The sequence below is a fragment of the Micromesistius poutassou genome (genome assembly GCF_964030765.1).
Source record: "Micromesistius poutassou genome assembly, chromosome: 21".
Lineage (NCBI taxonomy): Eukaryota > Metazoa > Chordata > Actinopteri > Gadiformes > Gadidae > Micromesistius > Micromesistius poutassou.
In genome coordinates, this window is record NC_140291.1 from 3,375,099 (window position 1) to 3,400,232 (window position 25,134).

The 25,134-nt window shown below is 45.8% G+C and overlaps 1 protein-coding gene across 1 annotated transcript; it reads left to right on the plus strand.

Annotated features, from left to right (window-relative positions):
- Window positions 1–2,243: 2,243 nt before the first annotated feature.
- vcla (vinculin a) lies at window positions 2,244–24,280 on the plus strand. The gene is made up of 21 exons (XM_084485815.1): window positions 2,244–2,580; window positions 9,132–9,202; window positions 11,006–11,156; window positions 11,984–12,092; window positions 12,432–12,554; window positions 13,075–13,235; window positions 16,063–16,153; window positions 16,498–16,645; window positions 17,290–17,443; window positions 17,774–17,949; window positions 18,373–18,563; window positions 19,158–19,357; window positions 19,575–19,703; window positions 20,577–20,726; window positions 20,905–21,013; window positions 21,110–21,412; window positions 21,534–21,658; window positions 21,762–21,947; window positions 22,066–22,269; window positions 22,403–22,507; window positions 22,643–24,280. Exons 1-21 carry the CDS (start codon window positions 2,413–2,415, stop codon window positions 22,787–22,789), a joined length of 3,201 nt encoding a protein of 1,066 aa, XP_084341941.1. The 5' UTR covers window positions 2,244–2,412; the 3' UTR covers window positions 22,790–24,280.
- The last annotated feature ends 854 nt before the right edge of the window (window positions 24,281–25,134 follow it).

Genomic DNA, 25,134 nt, shown 5'->3' on the forward strand with positions numbered 1-25,134 from the left:
CTGAAGAAGTTCAATTTGAAGTCCACGGCTGCATCTCTCAAACTCACCCATAGATAGCAGCACTGACTCTTTCACTTGATACAGTATGTCCCGCTTAACGGGAATGATCTTTAGGTAAATATGATTTACCTAAAGAGGACCGTTTATAGATACACATTCCAATGTGTATACCCTGCTAACACATTGTGATATGATTAATAGTCAGATTGGTCATTATTCATCATTATTTTCTTTCATTAATAACTTATGGGTGTTTCTCTGTTGTGCAGACAGTAGAGAGTGTTTGGGCCTCCTTATGATAATTCATAAATAGGTTCTGGATCAAGGATTCTTAACACCATGCAGCTTGTTAAATACTTCACGGGTTCTAGCAGTGTGATAAAGGTGAAAATATGTGAATGATTTAGCCCAGAACTAACATTTTTTCTGGTCAATACAAGAGTTGCCTACACTGCTATATCAGGACATTCTCAGAGCCATACAAACATGTACAGCCTTCTACAGCTGATGTTATCTGCGGTAGAAGAGAGGGGCTGGCCAAGGAAAGACCACCCATCCATCTTGACCTGTCTGCTCACATTCCCCAGAACACACGCACACACGCACACACACACACACACACACACACACACACACACACACACACACACACACACACACACACACACACACACACACACACACACTCACACACACACACACACACACACACACACACACACACACACACACACACACACACACACACGGGAGCGACTTGTCAGTAACTTGAGACCGGAAGCGAACTGCCCGGTTCCCCCCTCTCTTGATGTCTATATTCAGTTTGATGTTTAGATTCACGACTGCTCTGGGAGACTAGTGATGTGATGTGCAATGTGGGGATCCCGTTGTTGCTTTTGTAATAGGTGTTCTCCTATTTCTACTGTACAGTGTACAGTGTGTTGCATATTTGGTTGTTAATGTAAAAGACGATCCATTGGAAAAATGTGGAAAAGGAAAGTAAAATCAAGCAAAGATAAGTTATCAAACCTCCTTTCTGGTAGCTGTGTTCAACTGCTTCAATAAAGGGAGAAAAAAAGATGTTCAGGCAATCGAAACTAGTTGGGTTGGGTTGGGTTGTTGTATTGTAATGTGGTAAGATGAACCCATATTTTCCGGAACTGACGCTGTAATTGGTGGTAATTCTGTGGTGTGTCCATTTGTGTGGTCGTGGGTGGGTTCAGACTCAGAGCTTCCTTGAACTTTGTTCAACACTCTCATACTTTCAACATGTAATACCGAGAGCGGTACGAAGCTTTGTGTCTTTTTTCAGATGGTTGTGGTCATATGCAGACAGTGTAATACCTCATAACTAGAAGGCAAACGTGTCAAGCCCTTGTATGTTTAGCTTATGGTTCACAGAGTAACTTCCTTGATTCTTTCATTTTGGTCACTTCCTTTTTAGGAAATGAGCTGCTGTCTTGTAGCCCCTCTTGGGATATGTGGGAATTCCTTAGCTACTTTGCCTGGCAGTTGGTTTTCAAGCCACTGAAAATGTTATTTCAGGGTGTAAGGGCAAGGGGAAGATAGAATTGAAAAAATGTGCGTTACTTTGTTCAGCTCAGTCTTGGTTTTGTAAAGAAATAATTGTGGTTTGTGCTTTCTAAAATAACATTTTGAATCTAGGCCTACATGGTGATGTTAGGTAGACTATATCTGCTGGGATTTAGTACTGGTTTACTTTTGTATTTTTTATTATTACGGATGTTAATTAAACCATACTGAACTACATTTATGTGGACTTCCAATAAAAGTTCAGATGAAAAAATATGAATATTTTATTATTTTTAATGAAATTAATATATTTGGCATGTCGTTATCGACAGATCATAGTTCCTATTAGGGAAATACACTTTAATTATTCATTATTCTCCATCTGTCGAACCAAAAGCAGAACTTGTCCTCCAAGACGTAGGCTAATGTACACAGGAGTCCTTGCCGTTTGAATTCCACTCCTCTCAACAGTAGGCGCATATTTCCCTTTTTAGGGCATGAGAATGTATTACGTAATTTAGGGAGTACTCGCATCTCTAGCAAACTCGACTTCGTCCGCCGTGGAGGGCGGAGCCGCTAGAGAAAGAATGGCACCAGCGTGAACCAATCACGTATGTGGGTCATGCCTTCGGGGTCGCCCATTGGCCAGAGGGCGGACATGGTTTCATTGAGCATTAGGTTGCTCACTCATTCTGTGTAGGGGAGATTTTTCACGTTGATGGTTTCAAGGGGAGTAGTTGTAGTCTTCCCAGAGTCAAACTGTCCTGGGAAAAAAAGTTAAGAAACTGATTCGGCGTTCTTCACATAACTCAACGGGGTAAACCGGAAAGGATAGTTGTTCCGTGTTTTTCTAATAGTGAGTGGTCGAAAGTTGCCATCATGCCGGTTTTTCATACAAAAACCATAGAAAGTATTCTGGAGCCGGTGGCTCAGCAGATATCCCATCTGGTGATAATGCACGAAGAAGGTGAAGTGGACGGGAAAGCCATCCCGGACCTCACGGCCCCCGTGGCCGCTGTGCAGGCTGCTGTCAGCAACCTTGTTCGGGTATGTATTCTTATTTACCACACGGGCTACCGCCTTTCTCCGCCTTGACGTTATGCGGACTACCTGTCGGTCTTTGTCCCGCCTCTGTCCCGCTTCCAACTGTTTATAGTTGAAGAGGATCATTCTACGATATATTTATATTTTAGACGTTTTGCCCTTCGCCCAAGCATTAGGCTTTCGAAAACTTTGTTTTAGGAGTTCTCGGGGCAAAGGGCATTGACGCCCATTCCTGTTGTACACGCCATGCCCCGTCCCCTCGGTAGGCCACTGCCACCTCTTGGCGTAGGTATCGCTACAGGGATTAAACCATATATTAACTAATAATCACACCAGCTAATGTAGACTGTTGTTGATCAAATACTTGACAGAGTGCTTGTTCCTCGCATCACATGCTTCAGTGTGTAATGTTGATGATATAACACATAATTTTACTTTTTTTTTTTCTTCGAGAAAGGGAAGTTGAATATATTATTGTCCTTAAGATATAATCATTTTCACCCTGGGCATGCATGTTCAGGCTTATATAGAGCCCTACGTGCAGAGACCGATGTGGCTTAGTTCCCATAGACCAAAAAACCTGCATAACCACAGCAAGGGCTTTTGGTTTGCCCAAACCATAGACATACCTTTTATATCCAAAGCAGCAAGTGAGCAAAAATAGGCATGCATATCTAGTCCAGTTCCTCAGAATCCTAGATCAACAAGGTTGAATGACATAAAACTTTAATTTAAAACGGAAATGAAACACATCACAGGTGCACATTCAAACCTCAATCTGCAACATCACAAGCGTGTTGCATAGGAACCAAAACACATAACACCCACTCTGTAAAAGTTGTTAAGATTATATCCTTCATGGTGGTGACTGGTGAATTACCCAACTCTTTGAGTCAAACAAGCTCCATTAGGTTTGTTGTGCTGGTTTTAGTCTGCTGGAGACAAACTACAAAATTCATGTTTTCCTTTTAAAACAAGTTGTTTGTTTTGTTGGTTACAATCCCACTTAGGTTCTTTCTTTACATTTTGTGGTTTTCCACTGAGTCAACCTCATGGTTAGCATTGTTCATATGTACACACCCGAACTTCCTTCCACAAAAAACCGGTGTTGACATGGTTCCTTTTGAATATTCACCAGCATTACCTTTTCAACGAACAATATTTTTCCTTTCACTATTACTCGGTTTTGGGAATCCTATGACGCCTAATGTAATGGGTCAGGTCTACACTGAGGGATTAATACAAATAGGCTGGCTCCATTTTCAAATGCAAACATAACAGTGTGTGTGAATATTGAATATATAAAGTATCACAGAATATAAATGTACACCATGATTTCATAGAAGTATGATGTAAGCAGGGTGACCAGCTCCAAAAGTAGCATCGAGGCATGTTTGTATCCCTAATTGTACGCTATGAATGGGAAATGCATCATGATTTCATTGTAATGAATAGTCTGATGTTCCCTGGTGTGGGTTCGAATGCCGCCAGGAATTGTGTCTGAGTCATAAACTGCCAAGCAGATGATGAAGTGTTTCTACATGCAGGCTCTTATTTGGAACCTTTCTTCAACATTATCATATGTATACTAAGATTCGGTGACATACTCTCTTGAACTATTCTAGTACTTTGTATTCCTTTTACCTAGCTGGGTCACTTTCAGGTCATTGTGTTGGATATTGACTCTTAATGTGCTTTTTCTCCCCCCGCCTTGAAAGATGAATGCTTGTTTTGGGCTCATGAGAAAGCAGGGCTTCCTAAACCTTGTGTGCACCGTAACTCACGTGTTTCAAAGACTTCCTCAATCGTCTAATTGCCTCTCTGGTCGTTCCCAGGGCCACCTCATTGTCCCTGCTCCATTGAAAAATAACAGAACTTTAGTTGCACAAAAGTCATCAACCACAGGCCACCCATAATACCACACTGAGAACTGTTGCATTGTCTAACCAGACACCTAAAAGTCTAACAAAGAAAGTTCTCTTTCTAAATGGCTAGAGACCTCTGTTTTTCTAGGAACCCAAGCTATCTAATAGATGCTGCTGTGCTCATTATCCATAGAAAAACTCTGGACAAGAACGATCACACGCTCTTCTTGGCTGTCTGTAGAGATAATTTCAGCTAAATTTGCAGTCTTGTGAAGTGCATTGTGACGGCCCTAATCTCATTATTACAGATGCATGGGCATGAATAGGGCTTTCAGCCTAATGGGCCACAAAACTCTGTAAACAATCCTCTGATATTTTTTCTCTGTAATGGAGTTATTATTATGCAGTTATATTAGTATGTCTCATTGCCCTGTGCAGACAATGAAACGTCCTCTAGTCTGAGTTCTAAAGCGGAGACCCCTGAGCACTGGGGTTGCGCCTTTCCTTGTTTGTCTGATGAGGACAATGAAACAGCCCTTGATTAAAGATGAATGTGGGGAATGTGAAGAATTCTCTCAAAAATCGAATCCATCTTGGATCAAAGCAGCATGGGGGCCAATTTGATTTCCCCTTGGAACAATTTCAAGTGCCTAATTATTGATACAAAATTGAAATAGATAAAATGGACATTAACAAAAACAGCTCTGGGTAACATGTTTTGTTTCAAAACCACAATATAATGGACACACACAGAAACATACATATCTTGATGTACTTGCTTCTCAAAGTTAAAAGTATTGTAAACTTAGTTTCTGGTTTATGTGAAACGATTCACCAAAGTTGTCGTCATGTTTTGTACTCTGATCAGACACTGCTGACGGCAAAACGCTATATCCTAATGAAAAGGAATAAACAACATGTTTTGGTACTTTTTAAGGTCAAACTTGGTGTGATGGACTGACGAGGAGGGCATTCAGGAAGGCCTGGCTGGCTGGGGGAGCCGGCCCTGCAGCAGCTGGTGGCTCTGAGAGAGGGAGAGAAGGTGGGGGGCGGGAGAGCCAAGGCTTATGTTTAATCCAGGGCTAAGAAACACATCTCCTTCATGGGTGGTTGCAGACTAATGTTAGGGAGGGGGGGGGGGGGGAAATTATCCAGAGTGAGCGTTACCCTAAACAACATGTTGTTGATCAACTCAAATCAACTCTGCTGGGGAGCTGCAGTTTGCTCTCTCGGAGGCTGTTGCATTAATAATGATCTGTTGTAATTCAATGTTATGCAACATTTCTCTCTCTCTCTCTCTCACTCACTCACTCACTCTTTCTCACTCTTTCTTCAGTCATTATGCAGAAATCGGTGTCCACTGCCACTCCCACTATTTCAGAAGAAGCTGTGCGGCAGTTGTAACATGACACAGACGGTTGTGATATTTCTTTGGCCTTTCTTTGGTTACACGGCTGCTTTTGGCACACACATGCAATGCCCATGGTGATTTGTGACTTTCGTCGCCTCAGAAACATGGATATACGTGGGGCTACTCCTTGGCGAAATGGGACATGGCCGATGGCTGATGGTGACTGGACGATTCTGCCTTTTTATGCCCTTTGCCTTCGGTGCAGAGTCTCCCCTGTAGTAGTGATTCATTATGAGTCAGAAGTAATCTGAAACCCATCAGTAAGACCGCCTTACCGGACGTGAGGGCCATTAATGTCAGTTTAATGGAGGGCCGTGCCAGGGTACTGTACGGACGCAGTTCATCAAACGCCTCTAAAAGTCAGAATGCAGAATGGGGATCTGTTTCTCAGCTCTTCTTTGTCTGCCTTGTGTCCTGTGGTACAATCAAAAACATAAGCACCGTTGTATGACGGTTTCCTGTTGCACATTAAGGTTCATCTGTAGGACATTGCTAAGGGCACCGGGCACCAAGGCCACGGGAATCCAGCCATTACGCTGGTCTCTAGTCTCTGGTCACCATGACTAACATAGCTTGGTGCAAAAGCCACCCGACATGTGAAAGGCAGGCTTGTGTTGTTGCAGCCTAGAAGCTTTGAAAGTGGTCTTTCTTCTTCCCTCTCAGAGCGATGGGCTGTTGTCCACAAGGCCCAGTTTGTTCTCTGGGCCTGTCCACTTTATAAAGCTACTTCACAGCGCAGGGTTCTCCTCGTTTTTTGCCCTCTTGGCTGGAAAAAGGGAGCTCGGTGATTCCCACTCCAGATGTCAACGGCGAATGACTTGGCTGACCAAGCATTTCATTGTGGGGTGTTTGACAGCAAAGGCCAGACAATGACACTGAGCCGGCAAAAGGATTCCCAAAGAAAGCGGGTGGAAGTGAAGTGAATTACTTAATAACGGCCACTCCTTTTTTTTTTTTTTTTTTTTTTTTAAGGCTCTCTAGGTTCTATTCATGGAGTAAGTGATTTGTGCTGAGGTCTGGGTAATTGCTAGGCTGCCCCAGTGAGCCTCTTTCTTGTTGGTATTGACTAGGGGAAGAAGAGAACCTTCCACTACAAAATGGGCCCAAGCGGACCAGCCCTGTCCGAAAGAGAATGTATGGAAGGGTTGAGAGCAGCAGTGGTGGGACCAGCGGGATATGCTCAGAGGAAACGGACAGTGGCTCAAAATAGAGAAGGGGGGGCGAGGCCTCCCAGGACATTGCTTGACAACAACGGTTGTGAACTTGTGTCACGGTTCTATTTTTACAACAAATTGTTCGGGACACGGCACGGTCTGTTGTTTTTATTTCCAACTTCAGAATGCAGAAAGGTGGAAGTTAATGGACAGACCCAAAAGGAAGGGGATGCAGAAGGGAGCAACTGATATCTTTATCAAAAGGCTCCTCTTTGCGTTGTGGAAGATTCTCTACGCAGTTTATAATGCGATCCCACGGGAAGTAACGTCTCTGTGCTCGTAAAATGCAAGCTGGCTCAGCGCCTGCATGTCAACTTTCTGGTTTTATTTGCTGCACTACGGTGCCAACTCAACGTGCTTATGCATAATCCAGAGAGTCATGTTTTCATTTTAAAGTCTGTTCATAGCTATGAAATATATATAGTATATACTAAAACTATAGGAGTGGCAATGAGACGATAGGATTAGGACAGGAGTGCATTGGAGCACACATACAAAGTGTAATCACAGATGCTTGGACTTTGCACACTTAACACACTTTGATGCAATACTATTATAGTACGTACGCAAGTAAGAGACATGCCTCTTGGGGAATTCCAAACTGGGATCCTTTGGTCCAGCATTTAAGTGAAAGACCTTTCTTCCACTGTCCCCTTGCAATTGGCCCGTGTAACACTATTGGCATGCATGTCTGCAAAATCTCTAGACATGACAACATTCTGCTTTTGTATGTTTGCCTTAGTGGCTAGTGGTGAGTGGCTGCCTTATATCTGCAGTGCTTCAGTACAAATGTGGGGATCTAGTTTTAGTTTAGAGTGTAACCGTCATAAATATCCCATATGCAACAGCACACGTCAGACAAAGCTCAACATGCAAATCGGTATTGTGTTGTGATAGCTAGCACTTCTTCCGGCTCAGCCATGTCTCGGCTAACAAGTTTGCCACAATCCCACAGCCCTCTCGACCTCCCTACTGACGCCTGAGCACTTCTATTCTGAATGGTATGCGCTGGTCCATAGTTAGCCACGACAAGGTTTTAATGGCAGCTTTGGTGGTATATGTTAGCTGGCTGTCACTCTGTGTCCATGACGGGTCCCCTCTGCTAAGCTGAGGCTTTCAGCATGCCATGAAATTCAGTCAGTCTAATTCACAAACACGAGGCTGGCCACAGTCCCTATGGCCCAATGAAAAAGGCGTGAGGAGACGTATGTCTACATGCTGCTGCTGCTGCTGCCCCCATTACAGGCTTCACGTCAACCATCTGGAATGAATCTGCCACCGACCCCTGATGGACTTGCTGACAAGCTGTGCTGACATGCCCATTGCCCACTCTTGGGCGAGCTCTCTATAACAAACACCAACGGTTTGCATGTGTGTCCCACCGTTGGCCAATGGATTAATATTTTAGCATTGTGGTTATTTGCTCACCGAGCCATTTTACAATTTCAGGTGTTTTGTCACAGGGAATTAGGTAACAAGACATGTTGATACCTGTCGAATATGTACCTGTGAACAGAGTTGTGCACATAGTGGCACATAGTTTGACTTGCATTTAACAATTCAAGTTAAAGCTCCTCATTGTCAGCCTGCATCTTGATATAGGCGACAAAAGGATTTCCTTTAGTGACGCAATGTAATATAGCTATACTACTGCCTGAGTTGTTTGCATGCAGATGTGCGTTTGTCTCTGTGTGTGGGCGTGCACATGTTCACTAGCCCTGCACGCTCGGTGGGGTGAGTTAGGCTGTCCCAGTGGAGTGGAGCTGATGACATGGGGAGTATGAGTCATCCTGGTGATGGGAATGGAGGCGTCATCTTGGAAACACATTATAGATGGTGGGGGAAGGGGGTGCCTCTCCGTTATTAACAATCAACATTGAGAAAATTGCCTCCACATTTAACTATTAACCACCAATGAAAAGACACATGGAATGCTGCAGCGGGGCCCAAATGTTACTTTCTATTAAACTTGTCTCTCTTTGGCCTTCGATGAAAGGAAAATACGACATGTCTTCTGTTAAAATCCATGACTAATGTTGGAATGCTGGTCCTTTTGTGTTCCAGGTGGGGAGAGACACTGTCCAGACCACAGAGGACAAAATAATGAAAAGGGACATGCCGCCGGCCTTCAGCAAGTAAGCACGGGAAGATCAACAGGGGCCTCTCTCGCATCCCGCTCCCCTGATGGGTTTGATGGGGTTCATCTTGGGTCAGCAGCGATCGACACAAATATCCAACTTCCTTATGCTCTGTCTCACTCTGCCTCTGTCTCTTTGTCGGCGTGTCGGTTATAGTAATGGCTATTTGTACCCAGGCAAAGGTCACGGTAGGCATGTTAAGTGCTTAAATGCTAGTCGGGCGCTGGTGTAATATAAATAATACCACGAGACTTTTCATCAAGGGAAACATTTCCTTGATTGAGGGAGAGAGGGAGGGAGAGAGAGACTCAAGGATGATATGACTTCTTTCATATTCAGGATATACAGTACACGGAGGTGGTATAAAATGACTTTATGCCACTATACTATATGCCTCAATGGTTTTAATTACCCTGTTGACTCCGTCTCAGCTGTTGTCGACCCCCTCCTCCTTGAAACTGTTGAATTCAATACCTCGATTCAGCTCACTACTCTACTGAGCCCAATCCCTCATTTAATAAAAATCATTAAATCATGCTCAGCTGCTGGCCACTCCTATCCCTGTCCCACCCCTACACATCGCCTGACTTATTAAAACAGGAGAGCAAAGTAGAAGGGACGGATGGCCAGGCTGGCTGAAGAGGCTCCTCCTCCTCCACCACCCAAAGGTCATGAGCCTGATCATCGGGCTCGACATGTTTGGCGCCTTGCAGTCACAACGTCACCCTGTAGTCAGCCATCAGCACATGTGCCAGAATGCGTCATCCCCCCCCAACTAAATATAGTGTTTGCGGGGGGTTTGGTTAATGCATGGCTTTCTCTGGACATGCACAACTTTACCGGTGGTGGAGCAGGGCCTCTGACATACACATTCACTCACACACAAATTCACTCCCACTCACTCATACACACTCAAAGATATATCCAGCAGCATACACCATTACCCCTGCTCCTAAATGCTACATTAGACATGCATGAGGCCATAGCCTTCAAGAGAGGGGGGGAAGGCTGGAGCAAAGTTTTCCCTTCTGTGGACACTTAACAATGCATTTTAAGTATGTGGAAAATACTGATAATGTCCCCACTGTTATCCAGCCAGCCTTTGGCCTGCAGGCAACAGTAGGAAGTCAGGCTTCCACGGGAACAGGAACACGTGTCAATGCTTGGCTCGCTGCCCGTGTCTACGCACAAATGTCTGCTGTGATACACACAGGTGGTGCTCGTAGCGCCCTCAAAGGGAAGAGCCACCGTCCTCATCTTCCTTAAGTTCACCAGAAGATTTCCGCTCCACAGAGCCTCTATTGAACAGCATTAATAATGCTGATTAAAGACCTTGTGAAAACACTGTGAAAATCCATCTTTAAAGGGGTAGTCCAGGATTTTGGACATTGGACCTCATTTCCAAGTGAGCCAGTGTGTTATTTATCATTGGAGACCGTTTTCGAGACCGTTTTCAACACCTTTCATTGAGTCCTTCTATTTGCAGAAATCGCTGGTGCTAGGCTAGCGCAAGTCGAGGGGAACTGCTAGCCTGCCAATAAAAACAGTTTTAGCCTTTTTTAGTTTTTACCTCTTTTTTTAACTCTAGTCTTGTCCCTAATCTTGTCTTGTAGAATAATTTATGCTAAATGTGGTTAATGAGAATTGTAGTTGACTGTTGATTGTGCTTTACTTTATCATAGTGCTGCCTTCTTGGCCAGTTCATTCTTGGAAAAGAGATTTTAATCTCAATGAATTTTCACCTGGTTGAATAGAGGATATTGATTGATTGAAACGTGTCTTTGCCTCCTCCCCACACAGGGTCGAGACCGCCTGCACTAAGCTGGTGCAGGCCGCCTCCATGCTGAAGGCCGACCCGTACTCCGTGCCGGCCCGGGATTACCTCATCGACGGCTCGAGAGGCATCCTCTCGGGGACCTCGGACCTACTCCTCACCTTCGACGAGGCGGAGGTAGACACATGGAACTCGTCACCTCTTTCCCCCTGAGGAGGACTAAGGCTGCTATATGCTGCCCCAGCGTCTATCTATAGTGGATGAGGCTTTTTTGTCACCTGAGCTGACCGTTAACAGAGGCCATAGCAGTTTCCTGTAAAGGCAGAGGGGGGGGGGGGGGGGGGGGGGGTGGTCTCTTCTCGTAAGCCCCGCCCACAGTCCCAAAAAGCTTTCCATTATAGTGTTAACAAATGGAATAAGTTCAAATAAGTTAAAGGTTTGTAATTTAAGAGCCATCCCTCTATTGTGGTTAGCTGTAAATAATAAATAGTAAATTCAAAACCCTACTAAAAGCCCAGATGGTATGTGGCAAATTTCATACACACACTTTTAATAACTTTTATTACGGTATAACAGCCTCTGCTTTTTATGCGGCTGTGTAAAAAAGTGCGGGTTCAGCTTTGGGATCTGCCGGCGTCCCAGAGCTGTCTGCTGGGGGGGGGTGTGCGGGGGGTATTGGCTATCAGTCAGCCCTTTTGACAGCGCAGGGTCATCACACCGCTAAGCAGAGGACGGTCGATGGCTGAGTGGGGTGGATGAGTGTGTATGTGGGGGTGGATTAACTGTTGGTGCTGCACCAACAGCTCATAAACATGCAGCTGGGGCGGACAATGGGGAAGAATGTCTGCAGCCAGCAGTAAAGTCCAACGAGGGCAGGCTCTGACTGACATCAGGCGGGGAAATCCGCGGCTTGTATATTATATTAGGTCTGGGGAGAGGGGGGGGCTGTAATTCAAGTGTGTTAATATTTATTTCTAAGAACCATGTTTTTCTATCATTTGTAGGTGCGCAAAATCATCCGAGTATGCAAGGGCATCCTCGAATACCTGACTGTGGCCGAGGTGGTGGAATCGATGGAGGACTTGATCACATACACGAAAAACCTGGGACCAGGTTTGAGTCTTTCATATGAATTATTTTGTCACACTATTTCCTACTACTGATTAACCCAGCGGCCGTCTTGGTTGACAGGTGATGGAACTGAACGGGCAATTCTGCATTCAGTCCCATCACCCTCCTGGCGTTAAGAACTAGGATGGAACAAAAATGGTTTCAGGCAAAAACATTGATATCACAGTACCCTGAGGTCATATTCTTCATGGTCAATATCCATTTTTATTTTATTTATTATCCATATTTTTTCACTCAATGTATTTCCCTCGGCCCTCAGGCTGTTCAGCAGTGTTAAGCCTGTGTCCCCCTGTGCCTCTCGGTTTGCCCTTGCGCTGCTAGGGATGACGAAGATGGCCAAGATGATTGACGAGCGGCAGCAGGAGCTGACTCACCAGGAGCACCGCGTCATGCTGGTCACCTCCATGAACATGGTGAAGGAGCTGCTGCCGGTCCTCATCTCAGGTAGCCGCACCCCCCCCCCCCCCCCCCCCCCCCCCCCCCCCCCCCCCCCGCATTCACTTTCACAGCGGCTGCGCTGCATGCAGACAGTATGACGCTCGCTACGCGTTGCATAAACATACAATACAAGAATAAATAAGATATAATGTGCACGATAAAAATAAAAAAAAGGTGGTTAAGTTAAATGATAATGCTACTGCTATAATAATAATAATAGAAATACAGGAAGTAAACATGTATACAGAACTATGATGGAATAAAATAAGGCGTTAATGTTGTGTCGTCTATGTCGTATGGGTTTTAAGGATGCTAAATAGATTGATGGAAGATAGGTGGTTTCTTGCTACATTAGAAATGTGTCCCTCTTGGGTGGTCTTTATGTTGGCTGCTCCAAACACATTGTTGTGTCTGATTTGATTTGATTTGATTTGAGTAAAGGCCGGACAGGCAGGTAATGGGACCGAACTGTGTATGTGAGTATTCTGATTGGTCGTTGTCTTTCTGCACCACCCACGCCCTCCAGGTATCAAGATCTTCGTGAGCACCAAGACGTCCAGGAGCCAGGGCGTGGAGGAAGCCCTGAAGAACCGCAACTTCACCTTCGAGAAGATGAGCGCGGAGATCCACGAGATCATCAGGGTGCTGCAGCTCACCTCCTGGGACGAGGACGCCTGGGCCAATAAGGTAAAGCGAGCTGACCTAGGACCTACACACCCCCCCCCCACCCCTCTCGCCCTCCTCACTGTAACCTGGAGCCTCTTGCTTTCACAGACATGCCCACTTGCTGCGTATATTTTTTAATCTACAGTGGTGGACCTCTGTGGTCGATTAGTTAAGACTGGTTGGCATTTTAATTGGTCGTTCATCCCACAAAATTCCTTGTTGTGGGATGAGTAACTTTAGGCCTTTTCTTTGCTCACTGCTCTCTCACTCCCTCCCAGATTGTTCTGGCGAGACGGCTGGCTGGATGAGGACTTTATTCCCCCGGTTGTATTTGAATCTGTGTCATTTGAGCCGTTCCACCCTTTGTTGACCACTCTTCATTCTTCATATCAGGAAAAGAGGCTGAACGAGTTCAGCTGCTTTGTCGTTGCAATATTACGCTTGTTGGGAGAATTACAGCTACAGTTCACTGTTATGTTTCTGTGTAGCAGAGTCTGCCCGCTCATGTTTTTCATTGTTTCGTACGGCGACGCATGCACAGCCTCCACGCTGCTCTTTTTCCTGGGCCCATCCTTTTTCTTCTGTGTCGCAACCTTTCTCTTCTCTCAGTTGGTACGTCCCGGTTAAATGTTTTTTTTGTATTTATGTTGTTCTCCCTTTCTTTTTTTTGTACCATTCCGTTATCTACCCCTTCCTGTCCCCCCTCTTCCCCCCCTGTAGAAGGTAAGCTTTCCCCTGTCTCGCCCAGCTCGGTTGTGAGACAGCATGCTCTGGTAGATGTGCGTTTGTGTGTGTGTGTGTGTGTTGTCTTGTGCCATGTGGTGTTTTTTCTCCATGTGTGTTCTCGCAGTAGTTCCACAGTTTCTCATGTGGAACTGTCCAGGACTGAATTGCTTGTAGCAGTATTATTATAATATATGTATTTGGATGCTTAACTCCATCCTGTATCAACGCTTATGGAATGATTCTGCTTCTACTGCTACTACAAAATTATTCTGGAGTACGGTAAAAGTTTTGCAGATGCATTGCATTTTGTGGTTGTGGTTGTTGTTGTTGTTGGTGGTTTTGCTTGTATTAATATGCCATTGTGTGCACATCTTTGCGCCCTCCTACTATGTCAAGTCCGGTGAACAAAATGTCTTTCAGTTGATCAACAGCCCTCAGTGCCGTTGTATTGGGTTGGGCACTGATGACTCAACGTGCCCCTAAGTGTTCTGTTCCTTCCCTCCTCCCTCAATAATCCTGTTTCCTCGATTGCTTCCCGAGCCACACGTTGACTTAACAGCCATAGGAGAAGGGCACATGATACATAGCTTGAATGGCGTTCTTTGGTTTGCATTATCATTTTTAGTTGTAATGCATTTGTGCATAATGGTTAATAAACCTGACGACCTATCTGTCCCTTTAAATACTACAGAAACCCCTCTTTCCCCTTTTACTAATTGTGTTTCACTGTGATTAATAGCATCCTCTGATTCTGTTACTATCGTTTGTATTTGCCTTTGATACGAGGAGGCCGGTTGGAGGTCTATTGTTCAGTTTCGACATGCAATAAGATATATTTATATTTTTGTATCCCCTCACTTTACGCACTTCCTCATAGTAAATTACATAGTCACTTGCTTACGTGCACCAGCGTGCAAACCCACGCACATGGTTAGCCAGCAAACACATAATACACGGCCACAGCCACGACATATTCCCTCGTCACTTCCTTCTACTTCCTGCTTGGTTTGGTTTTTTTTTCAACTTTATTTGTCACGCTTCAACCAAACACGCCCACCCTTCCTCGGTTACAGCCTATAATACAGTATTCATAGACGTGTTAAAGACGTTTATATATACACACATTAAAACCCGTTCAAGTCACATCAATGCTGACATGATAATAAACATAATTTAGTAGAAGGGGTTCACCATTATGCTATATTATTGTTCAGTGTATATGCCAGAATTACATTTACAAAAGTGACGGGGACGCTTCAACATAATGTCTAAACCTCTTAAATATATGATTTGTATCAGACATTTGGTGAAGCCACTTGTGCCATTCAAAAGTCCACATCCACTTAGCCATTCAGTCTTCTCTGCCTGCCTATTTTCTCCATGTCCTTTTTAAAGGGCTCTGCTTTGTTTCCTCGTCTTGGCCAATGAATGGACTCATTGTCAAGTCGATCAGTTCTCAAACAGATAGTTGTATTTCCAGCCAGTCCAATCGAGTTACAATGGGTAGTCTCTTGGCCTTCTCTGATGGAACATGCTTGTTCTGGATGGTGGAAATAAAAGTTTGGACCCCCCCCCCCAGTAGCTTTTATCTGACAAAACTGTTTGCTGGCACAAATGGATAACAATAGATCTCTTTTATTGCCCAGAAGATTAATGCTTGTATCGCTCACTCCCTAATCCTCTCCCCTGCTCCTCCACCTCCCTGTATTTCCACATGTACTAAAGTGTCTCAAAATCTTTGTTGCCTTGTGTGTAATCACTGATGACTGTCCTGGTTCTTACCTCATCTGAAGTGTTTAAATAGACGGTGATCTCATTCCCAATGAGTCACGACCAGAAGTTTGAGTAGCCGTGTGTTTGTTTGGTATCCAATGACAACCTAATGCAGACATGGACGCGCACGTTGCTAGGCTGGGTTTTCCACAGAAAGGTTGAGATTTACATGATTCCAAAGAAAAAGGTTTAACTCTTTACACAGCTTTATTAAAAAGCAAACATTGATGCTTATAGATGAAGGGGAACAACAGTTATGTGCATGAATTGAACGCCTTCAGGTTTAGTGATTTAATATTCATTTTACCCCCCCCCCCCCCCCCTGTCTGAACTTGGTTTGGACCATAAGGACACGGAGGCCATGAAGAGGGCTCTGGGGCTCATCGACTCCAAAATGGCACAGGCCAAGAACTGGTTGAGGGACCCCCACGCCCAGCCAGGTAATCAATGCACTGAATCCACATCCTCTTGATTTTCTGTTTGTGTTCTGGACTCCTGCTTCCCAACACGATATTAAAGGTGACATATGACACCACCAGGTGTGAGTGTGATTAGCCGTTACGTGCCGTTTTGAATCTAGGTGGACACGCCCACCTGATGTGATGTCAGAAGAGGCTGATTTTCAAAACGGCTTGTAATGGCTAATCACACTCACACCTGCTTGTATAATATGTAACCTTTTAGATAAAGGTTCACGTTTTTTGCGTCCACACCTGACACCTTGTCTTTTCTGTGTGTGTGTGTGTGTGTTTGTGTATGTGTGCGTGCGTGTGCGTGTGCGTAGGCGATGCTGGGGAGCAGGCCATCCGCCAGATCCTGGACGAAGCCGGGAAGGTCGGAGAGCTGTGTACCGGAAAGGAGCGCCGGGATGTCGTGGGAACGGCCAAGACCCTGGGACAGATGACCGATCAAGTGTCCGAAATGCGTGCGCGGTAAGGGTCGGGCTGTTCTGTCTTTTCGTGTTTCAAATGTTTGTAATTTCACATTTCACATTTTGAATTGTAGGACATTATCTTATAAATGTTATTTATAGTGGCATAGATATGGTTGCCTAGGTGGTCTTATTTATTTTCACCATTTGTGCATGAGCTATAAATTCCATGGCTAAATAGACATGAGCGTAGGCGAGAGACACCGGAGCTTATTGTGTTAGAGTGGATTTATACAACTCCCTTTGAAAGTCTGGATGTTGAGACAAACCCGAAGATAACCAATATTAAAACCAGCTGTTTGGTATTCACTGAAAATCCTTGGCTCTGGCTACTCTAAACAATCTCCCTGCCTTTTCCACTAGAACAGGCAGTGACCTGGTTTATAAACCAAACCATTTGGTCTCTAAACCAAATGCCTGCAAGGCATCCTCCAGTTCCTGGTGTAAACAAACACTGCACTAAACAGGACATGCACATTATAGAGCCAGCAATGGCTGCACACTGACAGACACAGACACAGACAGACAGACACACACTCACAGACACACAGACACACACTCACAGACACACAGACCAAAGCAGTGTATACCAGTGCTGCAGATGATGCTGGTGGTAGAACATGCTCTGTGGTGTGTCTGTTCCAGAGGTCAGGGGTCGTCTCCGGCTGCCATGCAGAAGGCCCAGCAGGTGTCCCAGGGACTGGACGTGCTCACAGGCAAGGTGGAGAATGCTGCGCGCAAGCTGGAAGCCATGACTAACTCCAAACAAGCCATTGCAAAACGGATTGATGCGGCCCAGGTGAGCCTTTACTTCCACTGCGCTTGTGTATTATTGTGTGTGCGTATGTCTCTCTCTTCAAACCCTGCTTTTTCGATATTTGATATGAGATTACTCTAAGCTGCTGCAAAGTCCGGGCAGTTCACCTACAGTTGATCCCTGTAGCCTTAAAGTTAGCGTCAACGTGACAGAATGGGTTTGAAGCACCTTTCAAACTAAGATTATTAGTCGCATAGATTAGTAGTATATTATTATTATTATTAGTATTAAGATTTGTAGCATAATGTACTTTCAACCAAACAACGAAACGGTGGCTCAGGGATAACCGTGTCTGACCGTCTCGCCGAGCAGAGCTGGCTGGCGGACCCCAACGGGGGGCCGGAGGGAGAGGAGAACATCAGGGCCCTGCTCGCAGAGGCCAAGAGGATCGCCGACATGTCGGAGGACCCCAAGGAGAGGGACGACATCCTGCGCTCCATCGGGGAGATCGCCGCCCTCACCGCCAAGCTCTCTGACCTGCGGCGACAGTAAGGCTGGGAGGGGTTTTTATTAACGCCCGACGGAAACGGCCATACCTTTTTAGTTTGTTAAGCTGTTTGCAGTATTTTAAATATTTAGGTTTGCATCCGTTGTGTGTACTGTCAAAACAATGTATGTTTTTTTTAGTCATTCAATTCCAACTGACTACTATCGACTGGGTTAGAGCTTAATGGGAGCATGAGTGGGTTTTTTTGTGTTGTGTTAAGTGTAGGGCCAGTCAATGGCCTGCACCGTGAGAGGGAGTGAGTTGAACAAAGATCGTGGCTGATTTACATCTGGACATAGACAATGTCAACAACTGAACTTGGGTCTAAACCAACCTGCCCAATCCCTACCTTCAATTATTCTTATTTTTTAAACAGTCCATTTATTGATGCTGGTTACTTATTTTCCCATTTCTAACCCTTCAGGGGCAAGGGTGATACACCAGAGGCCCGGGCCTTGGCCAAGCAGATCGCCACCGCCCTGCAGAACCTGCAGTCCAAGACCAACAAGGCGGTGGCCAACAGCCGGCCGGCCAAGGCCGCCGTGCACCTGGAGGGCAAGATCGAACAGGCGCAGCGCTGGATCGAAAACCCCAACGTGGACGACAGTGGTGTGGGTGAGTCTGGCTGCTCTGCTCCATAGCCTCTCACTACCGTCACCAGCACCAGCACCGTCACCTGCACCACCTCTTTCCTAGGAATGACAGTGTAGACATTAACAAACGGGTGGACATTCCTTCCATTGTTGTTCTCCACATTCACTGTACTGTACCCCCTAGCTGTTTCGAGGTCTGGGGTTCGTCAAGTTGACGCTGTAGTTAACTTTTCCTTGGATCATTTACACACACTAGTAAACATTGTTTATAGCAGTAAGAGCACTGCTCCCTGGGGGTGTGTGTGTGTGTGTGTGTGTGTGTGTGTGTGTGTGTGTGTGTGTGTGTGTGTGTGTGTGTGTGTGTGTGTGTGTGTGTGTGTGTGTGTGTGTGTGTGTGTGTGTGTGTGTGTGTTGAACCGAACTGGCCTGGCGTCCCATTCAGGGTATCCCGTTGCCTGTCACCCGTAGGGAGCTGGCATCATCCCCAGCCCCCTTCGCTGCCCAGGAACAGGGCAGAGAACGGACACATGGATCCATAGCAGACCGTTGATCCATGTACAAGGAGGCAAAATCTGCAAAGCGTTAACCCAACATGTGTGTGTGTCTGTGACCCTAGGCCAGGCAGCCATCCGGGGGCTGGTGGCGGAGGGCCGGCGACTGGGCAACGCCCTGCCTGGCCCCTACAGACAGGAGCTGCTGGGTAAGTGTGAGCAGGTGGAGCAGCTCATGGCCCAGCTGGCCGACCTGGCCGCCCGGGGTGAGGGGGACTCCCCCCAGGCCCGGGCTGTGGCTCACCAACTCCAGGAAGCTCTGAAGGTAAGAAATTAAACCCTTCCTCTCCTCCTCCTCCTTCTCCTCTTTCTCACAAACCCGTACCAATTCAGCTCGTGAGTTGTAGACAATCGCGCCCTCTGCTGGCCACTTATGATATCGAATCAACAGCGATTATATTTAGTTTAGGAATTGTCTCACAAATGCACAACGTGCGATGCCTTTATAACATGCACCACCCCCCCCCTCCCCCTCGCTGCAGGACCTGAAGGGTAAGATGCAGGAAGCGATGACTCAGGAGGTGTCGGACATCTTCAGCGACACCACCACCCCCATCAAGCTGCTGGCCGTGGCGGCCACCGCCCCTCTGGACGCCGCAAACAGGGATGAGGTCAGAGACTCCCCCCTCTCCACTGGTTCTCTGTTGATTGGACTGTAAAAGAGGTTTTACCGGAGTAGGAAAAAAAAGTATTTATTTCAGGCATTCATTCATTTGACAGGGGACAGTGTACGTTAAAACTTTGGTACAAACGTGCCAAGATTACCATCATCATCATCTGTCTCACATTATCAATTAAAAAAATATATATGAATTACATATACTCTCTCTGGATTAGATTAGATTAGATTTATTCGGCATTGCACAGGAATACAACGAAATTCAATGCACTCACGTACTGGACTCATTAAAAAGAAAGGTAGCATAATAAATAGTCAGTAAAAAATACATTCTCATCGACTCATTCACTTAGTACATTCATGTCGTCATACACTATACCATCAACTCAGTGCCATTGTATGCATTAAAACAGTAGTGCAAAATATATAAAGTGCAGAGCATTGCATTAAGTATGGATGTCACTGATTAATGCTGTCAGAACTCAGTGGGTTTGTTTTCAGGTCAGAGTTGAGTATGCTGATAGCTTTGGTATAGAACCTTTTCATGAATCTTGTGGTGCGTGTTCTGATGGACCTGTAACGTTTCCCTGAGGGCAGCAGTTCAAACAGATAATTGGCAGGGTGGAATGAGTCTTTCAGAATGTTATGTGTCTTCTGCAAGCATCGGGAGTTAATGATGGTGTGCATGGTAGGTGGCTGTTGGTTGATGATGTTTTTATAGTCCTCTGCAGTGACTTTCTGTCTGCAGCAGAACTGCTATTTCTGTCTTTCAATAGATGGATTGAAAGACAGAAATAATAGACTGTTTATTGAACCTCCCCAGCAAAATGCCTAACCGCACCGTTCCATTGGGTCCCTGTCTCAGGTGTTTGACGATAGAGCCGCTAACTTCGAGACCCACGCCAATAAGCTGGGGGCCACAGCCGAGAAGGCAGCCGCCGTGGGAACGGCCAACAAGAGCACCGTGGAGGGAATCCAGGCCGCGGTCAAGTCCACCAGAGACCTGACACCACAAGTACGGCCCCACCTCTGCGTATTTATTACCAGTTATGACTAGAGTTTTGTGTTTAGGATCAACACGCAATAAACTACTTTACAGCACTTAAGAAAATGTTATCTTTAGTTTTAAGTAACTGTCTAGTTCGGCAAATTGTCTGTGGACGGTCATATGATGATTGTTTATTATTTATCAGGTGGTCTCCGCTGCTCGTATCCTGCTGAGGAACCCGGGCAACCAGGCCGCCTATGAGCACTTTGAGACCATGAAGAACCAGTGGATCGACAACGTTGAGAAAATGACAGGTGGGCTATAGCAATGACCTGCCTCTTATCGTGCCCTCCCCCTGTACATGTGGACCCAGACGTGGAGGTGAATTGATTTTGCGTCGGTTTTTCTAGGTATGGTAGACGAAGCCATCGACACCAAGTCCCTGCTGGACGCCTCCGAGGAGGCCATCAAGAAGGACCTGGAGAAGTGCCGCGTCGCCATGGCGAACCATCAGCCCCAGATGTTGGTTGCCGGGGCGACCAGCATCGCCCGCAGAGCCAACCGAATCCTCCTGGTGGCCAAACGGGAGGTGGAGAACTCTGAGGACCCAAAGTTCAGGGAGGTGGTGAAGGCCGCGTCCGATCTGCTCAGCCAAACCATCTCCCCCATGGTGATGGATGCCAAGGCTGTGGCTGGAAACATCCACGACCCAAGTACGTATCATATTTGCCTTTTAGCTCAGGAGTCGCTAATATCACCCTTCCATCATGCGTATGTAGAACAGCCTTAAACACAGTAAGTAATGTAGGTTGTGGTGGTTTATCCTCATGGCAGATCTTCAGAAGGGCTTCCTGGACTCGGGCTTCAGGATCCTGGGGGCCGTGGCCAAGGTCAGGGAGGCCTTCCAGCCTCAGGAGCCGGACTTCCCCCCGCCTCCTCTGGAACTGGACCAGCTCCATGTAAGTGCTGTCCGCACCACACTGTGTCACTCAGAACTTTGAATCCCGATTTTTGGATTTCAAGCTTAAAATAAAAATCGACTCGGACGTCCAACCCCCTCAGCTCAACGACGAGCCGGCGCCGCCCAAGCCCCCGCTCCCAGAGGGTGAGGTCCCGCCCCCCAGGCCCCCCCCACCAGAGGAGAAGGACGAGGAGTTCCCCGAGGCGAAGGCCGGCGAGGTGGTGAGCGAGCCCATGATGGTGGCCGCCAGGCAGCTCCACGACGAGGCTCGCAAATGGTCCAGCAAGGTGTGTTACCGCCGCAGTCGGGCGCCGGTCGAGTGAAGCATACACCGGTCACCGGATCCTTCTGATATCATTTATTTAGTCTTCTCTGTGACGTGACGTTTTTTTTTTTTTTTTCTAGGGTAACGACATCATCGGCGCGGCCAAGCGGATGGCCTTGCTCATGGCCGAGATGTCGCGCCTGGTGCGCGGCGGCAGCGGGAACAAGCGCGCCCTCATCCAGTGCGCCAAGGACATCGCCAAGGCCTCGGACGAGGTCACGCGGCTGGCCAAGGAGGTGGCCAAGCAGTGCACCGACAAACGCATCCGCACCAACCTGCTCCAGGTCAGTCCGGTCTTCACGTCCTCGTCCTCAATCGAGTGCGTCAGAACTGTGAATCTGCTGTTTGGCCGCCCGACTGGATTGGGTTGGGATTGACGATGGACGACTTTTTGTGGGTGTTGTGGTCTTGCCCTAGGTGTGCGAGCGCATTCCCACCATCAGCACGCAGCTGAAGATCCTGTCCACGGTCAAGGCCACTATGCTGGGTCGCACCAACATCAGCGACGAGGAGTCCGAGCAGGTTCGTCGTCAGCCGTGTGACACGGCCTCGTGTTTGTGTCCCATCGATGGAATGATCTCAATCACTTTTCTGACTTATCTTATTTAGTTTATCCAAATAACAATTCTGATGGTGTTTTTCCTCCTCTCGGTCCAGGCCACGGAGATGTTGGTCCACAACGCCCAGAACCTGATGCAGTCCGTGAAGGAGACGGTGAGGGAGGCGGAGGCTGCGTCCATTAAGATCCGGACGGACGCAGGGTTCACCCTCCACTGGATCAGGAAGACCCCCTGGTACCAGTAAAAGAGACTGGCCACTGGTAGTGCGTTGTATGCTGGTTCTGGCCAACTGGCATGAGGATGAGGATGAGAATGATGATGATGATAATGAGATGTTTGATTGGAGGAGCACTTTCTCCAAGCTGTTGAAACAACATCCTCTCAACCAAAGATGGTGAGAGAAAACGATGCCATGATCTGCTATTTTTCCTACTGGTTTTGCATCTGTTCAGTAGGCCGTGGCTGTTTTACCAGAATGTAAACATGGGATACTTGGTGCAAAATATACATTTTTGGTTATTACTGTTTTTTTTAAATATATATATATATATATATATATAAATATTAAAAAAAGATCGATTTGGGCTTTTCATATATTATACAGGCAATTGTTGTCACACTTTCAGACCCAGTTAACACTACAAATTTCACATAAAAAAAATGGTTTGGATGAACAACTTTTATCACATCTGCTATGAGAAGCACATGAACCATTAAGGAGTTATTGTAAGCACAGCGTGGCTAGACCCAGCTCACAAAAAAGTATAGTGTTAGGATGTCTGTTTACACTAGGTTGCTGTTAAAATTGAAAAGATAAACACTGTACATTATTGTAAGTTGTGTAAGACCTCTACAATGTTTTTCAGTTTTGCCAAAGATGTTTTCTGTTATGAAATCTTTTAGCTGGGATTTAGCAAGGTTATGATTCATAATTTATGCAAAAACGAATTAAGGGCTCTTCAACCTTAACCTCACCTTAACATATAACCTAGAACATTAAGGGAAATTGGAGTGGGTATAATGAAATTTACTTTACTTTCAGCTATTTCACTATTTGTTCTTGGCTCTTTCCTTTGCTTGTTACTTGGTGATTACACAGAGCAAGAAGGGGATATCTGGCCCATACTTACCTATTTACCCCACATTCTTCTGTGAATTGATCTTAATTGTCACGTTTTTCATGCTTATCATTTATATTTTTTTATGTTGGTGTTGTGCACAATCATTGAAATATCAGGAGGGTCAAGGGAACGGCTGGGGCAGAATAAATTAACAATTAATCATGAAACATTATCATACAGCCTAAAAGCCACATGTTTCTGAAGAAATGCAAGCCTTTTCATTCTACCGCATTTGTATTTTAGAAAGGAAGATGTGTGTGTGTGCAACAGTACTGTGTATTGTGAAATGTATAAAGACAAACTATGTAAATGTTTAATAGTTTTGCCCACAACCCAGCGTGCCTTTAGGAAAGACTTTGTTTCCAAATCTCTTATGATACTGTGCACAGGGTGCCTTGTATTACTTTGTTCAAAAGCTTGTTGTATATGATTCTTTAACGAAGTAACGCTCGCTTTATAAACTCTGACAGATCCACTTTAATAACGCAAAGCCTTTTGCCCTTTTTTTTTTTTGCTTAATAAAGCATTAAAATAATGCAAACCTGTTTGCGGTTAATGGGCATCAAGTCCCGCATAAACATTGCTCACTATTTTGTAATAAAGCTTTTATAGCACTTCAATGTGTGTAACATTATTTTCTTCAGAAACAGACTACTTTCTAATTGACCAAAGTCCGCTTTCTGATTGCCAATTAGCAGTGTGCTCACGATGAGCGCGAGAGACGCGGACCGACCATCCCTCCCCCGGTAGTCCCAGCAAACCCACGGTCGCGCCTAAACACGTCGGGTGAAACCTAAACCCGTTTGGTGCACACCCCAACATGACAAACGTCAGGAGTATGGCACTAAGGTAAAAAAAAACAACAACGCCGAATGAACTGAAATCGGTATTTTATCTTTTGCTTATACAGATTCACTACATGACAGGCTATGGAGCTAAATGAGCTAGCCAAGCTAGTTGTGGAGGCTAACAGCAGCGCTAGCGGTAGATGATGGGGAGCAACAACTAGCTGTGTTTCCAACGTTTGTCATGGATCCGATTTATAGTCACATCTGCAACCGCTGGGAAACATCAGCACCACTGTGCTGCACATCTGCCTAGCGAGTCTCCGGCGTTGTCTTGTTAGTAGTGACCAAACCTTAGGGTATAGGGTAGATATCTCAGATTTGATGCGTGCGTGTGTGTGTGTGTGTGTATAAATATATATAGGCCTATATAGCGGATTTACATTCACATCGAGTTGCACTGCTTGGAAAGAACTGGTTTCGACACATTGAATGCGAATTTAGATAAGATAATGTAGGTTTTCAAATGTCATCCACAAAAGTCCTGACAACTTCTCGTTGTGTGCTTTTTCAATTGTTCCGCTTGTGGGCAGAACTTGCAAAATGAGCGATGTGTCACATGTTTTTAGTTGGGGTAGTGCATAATTTTGAATGAATGGACGTGCTCTTTAAAGAGCCCTCAT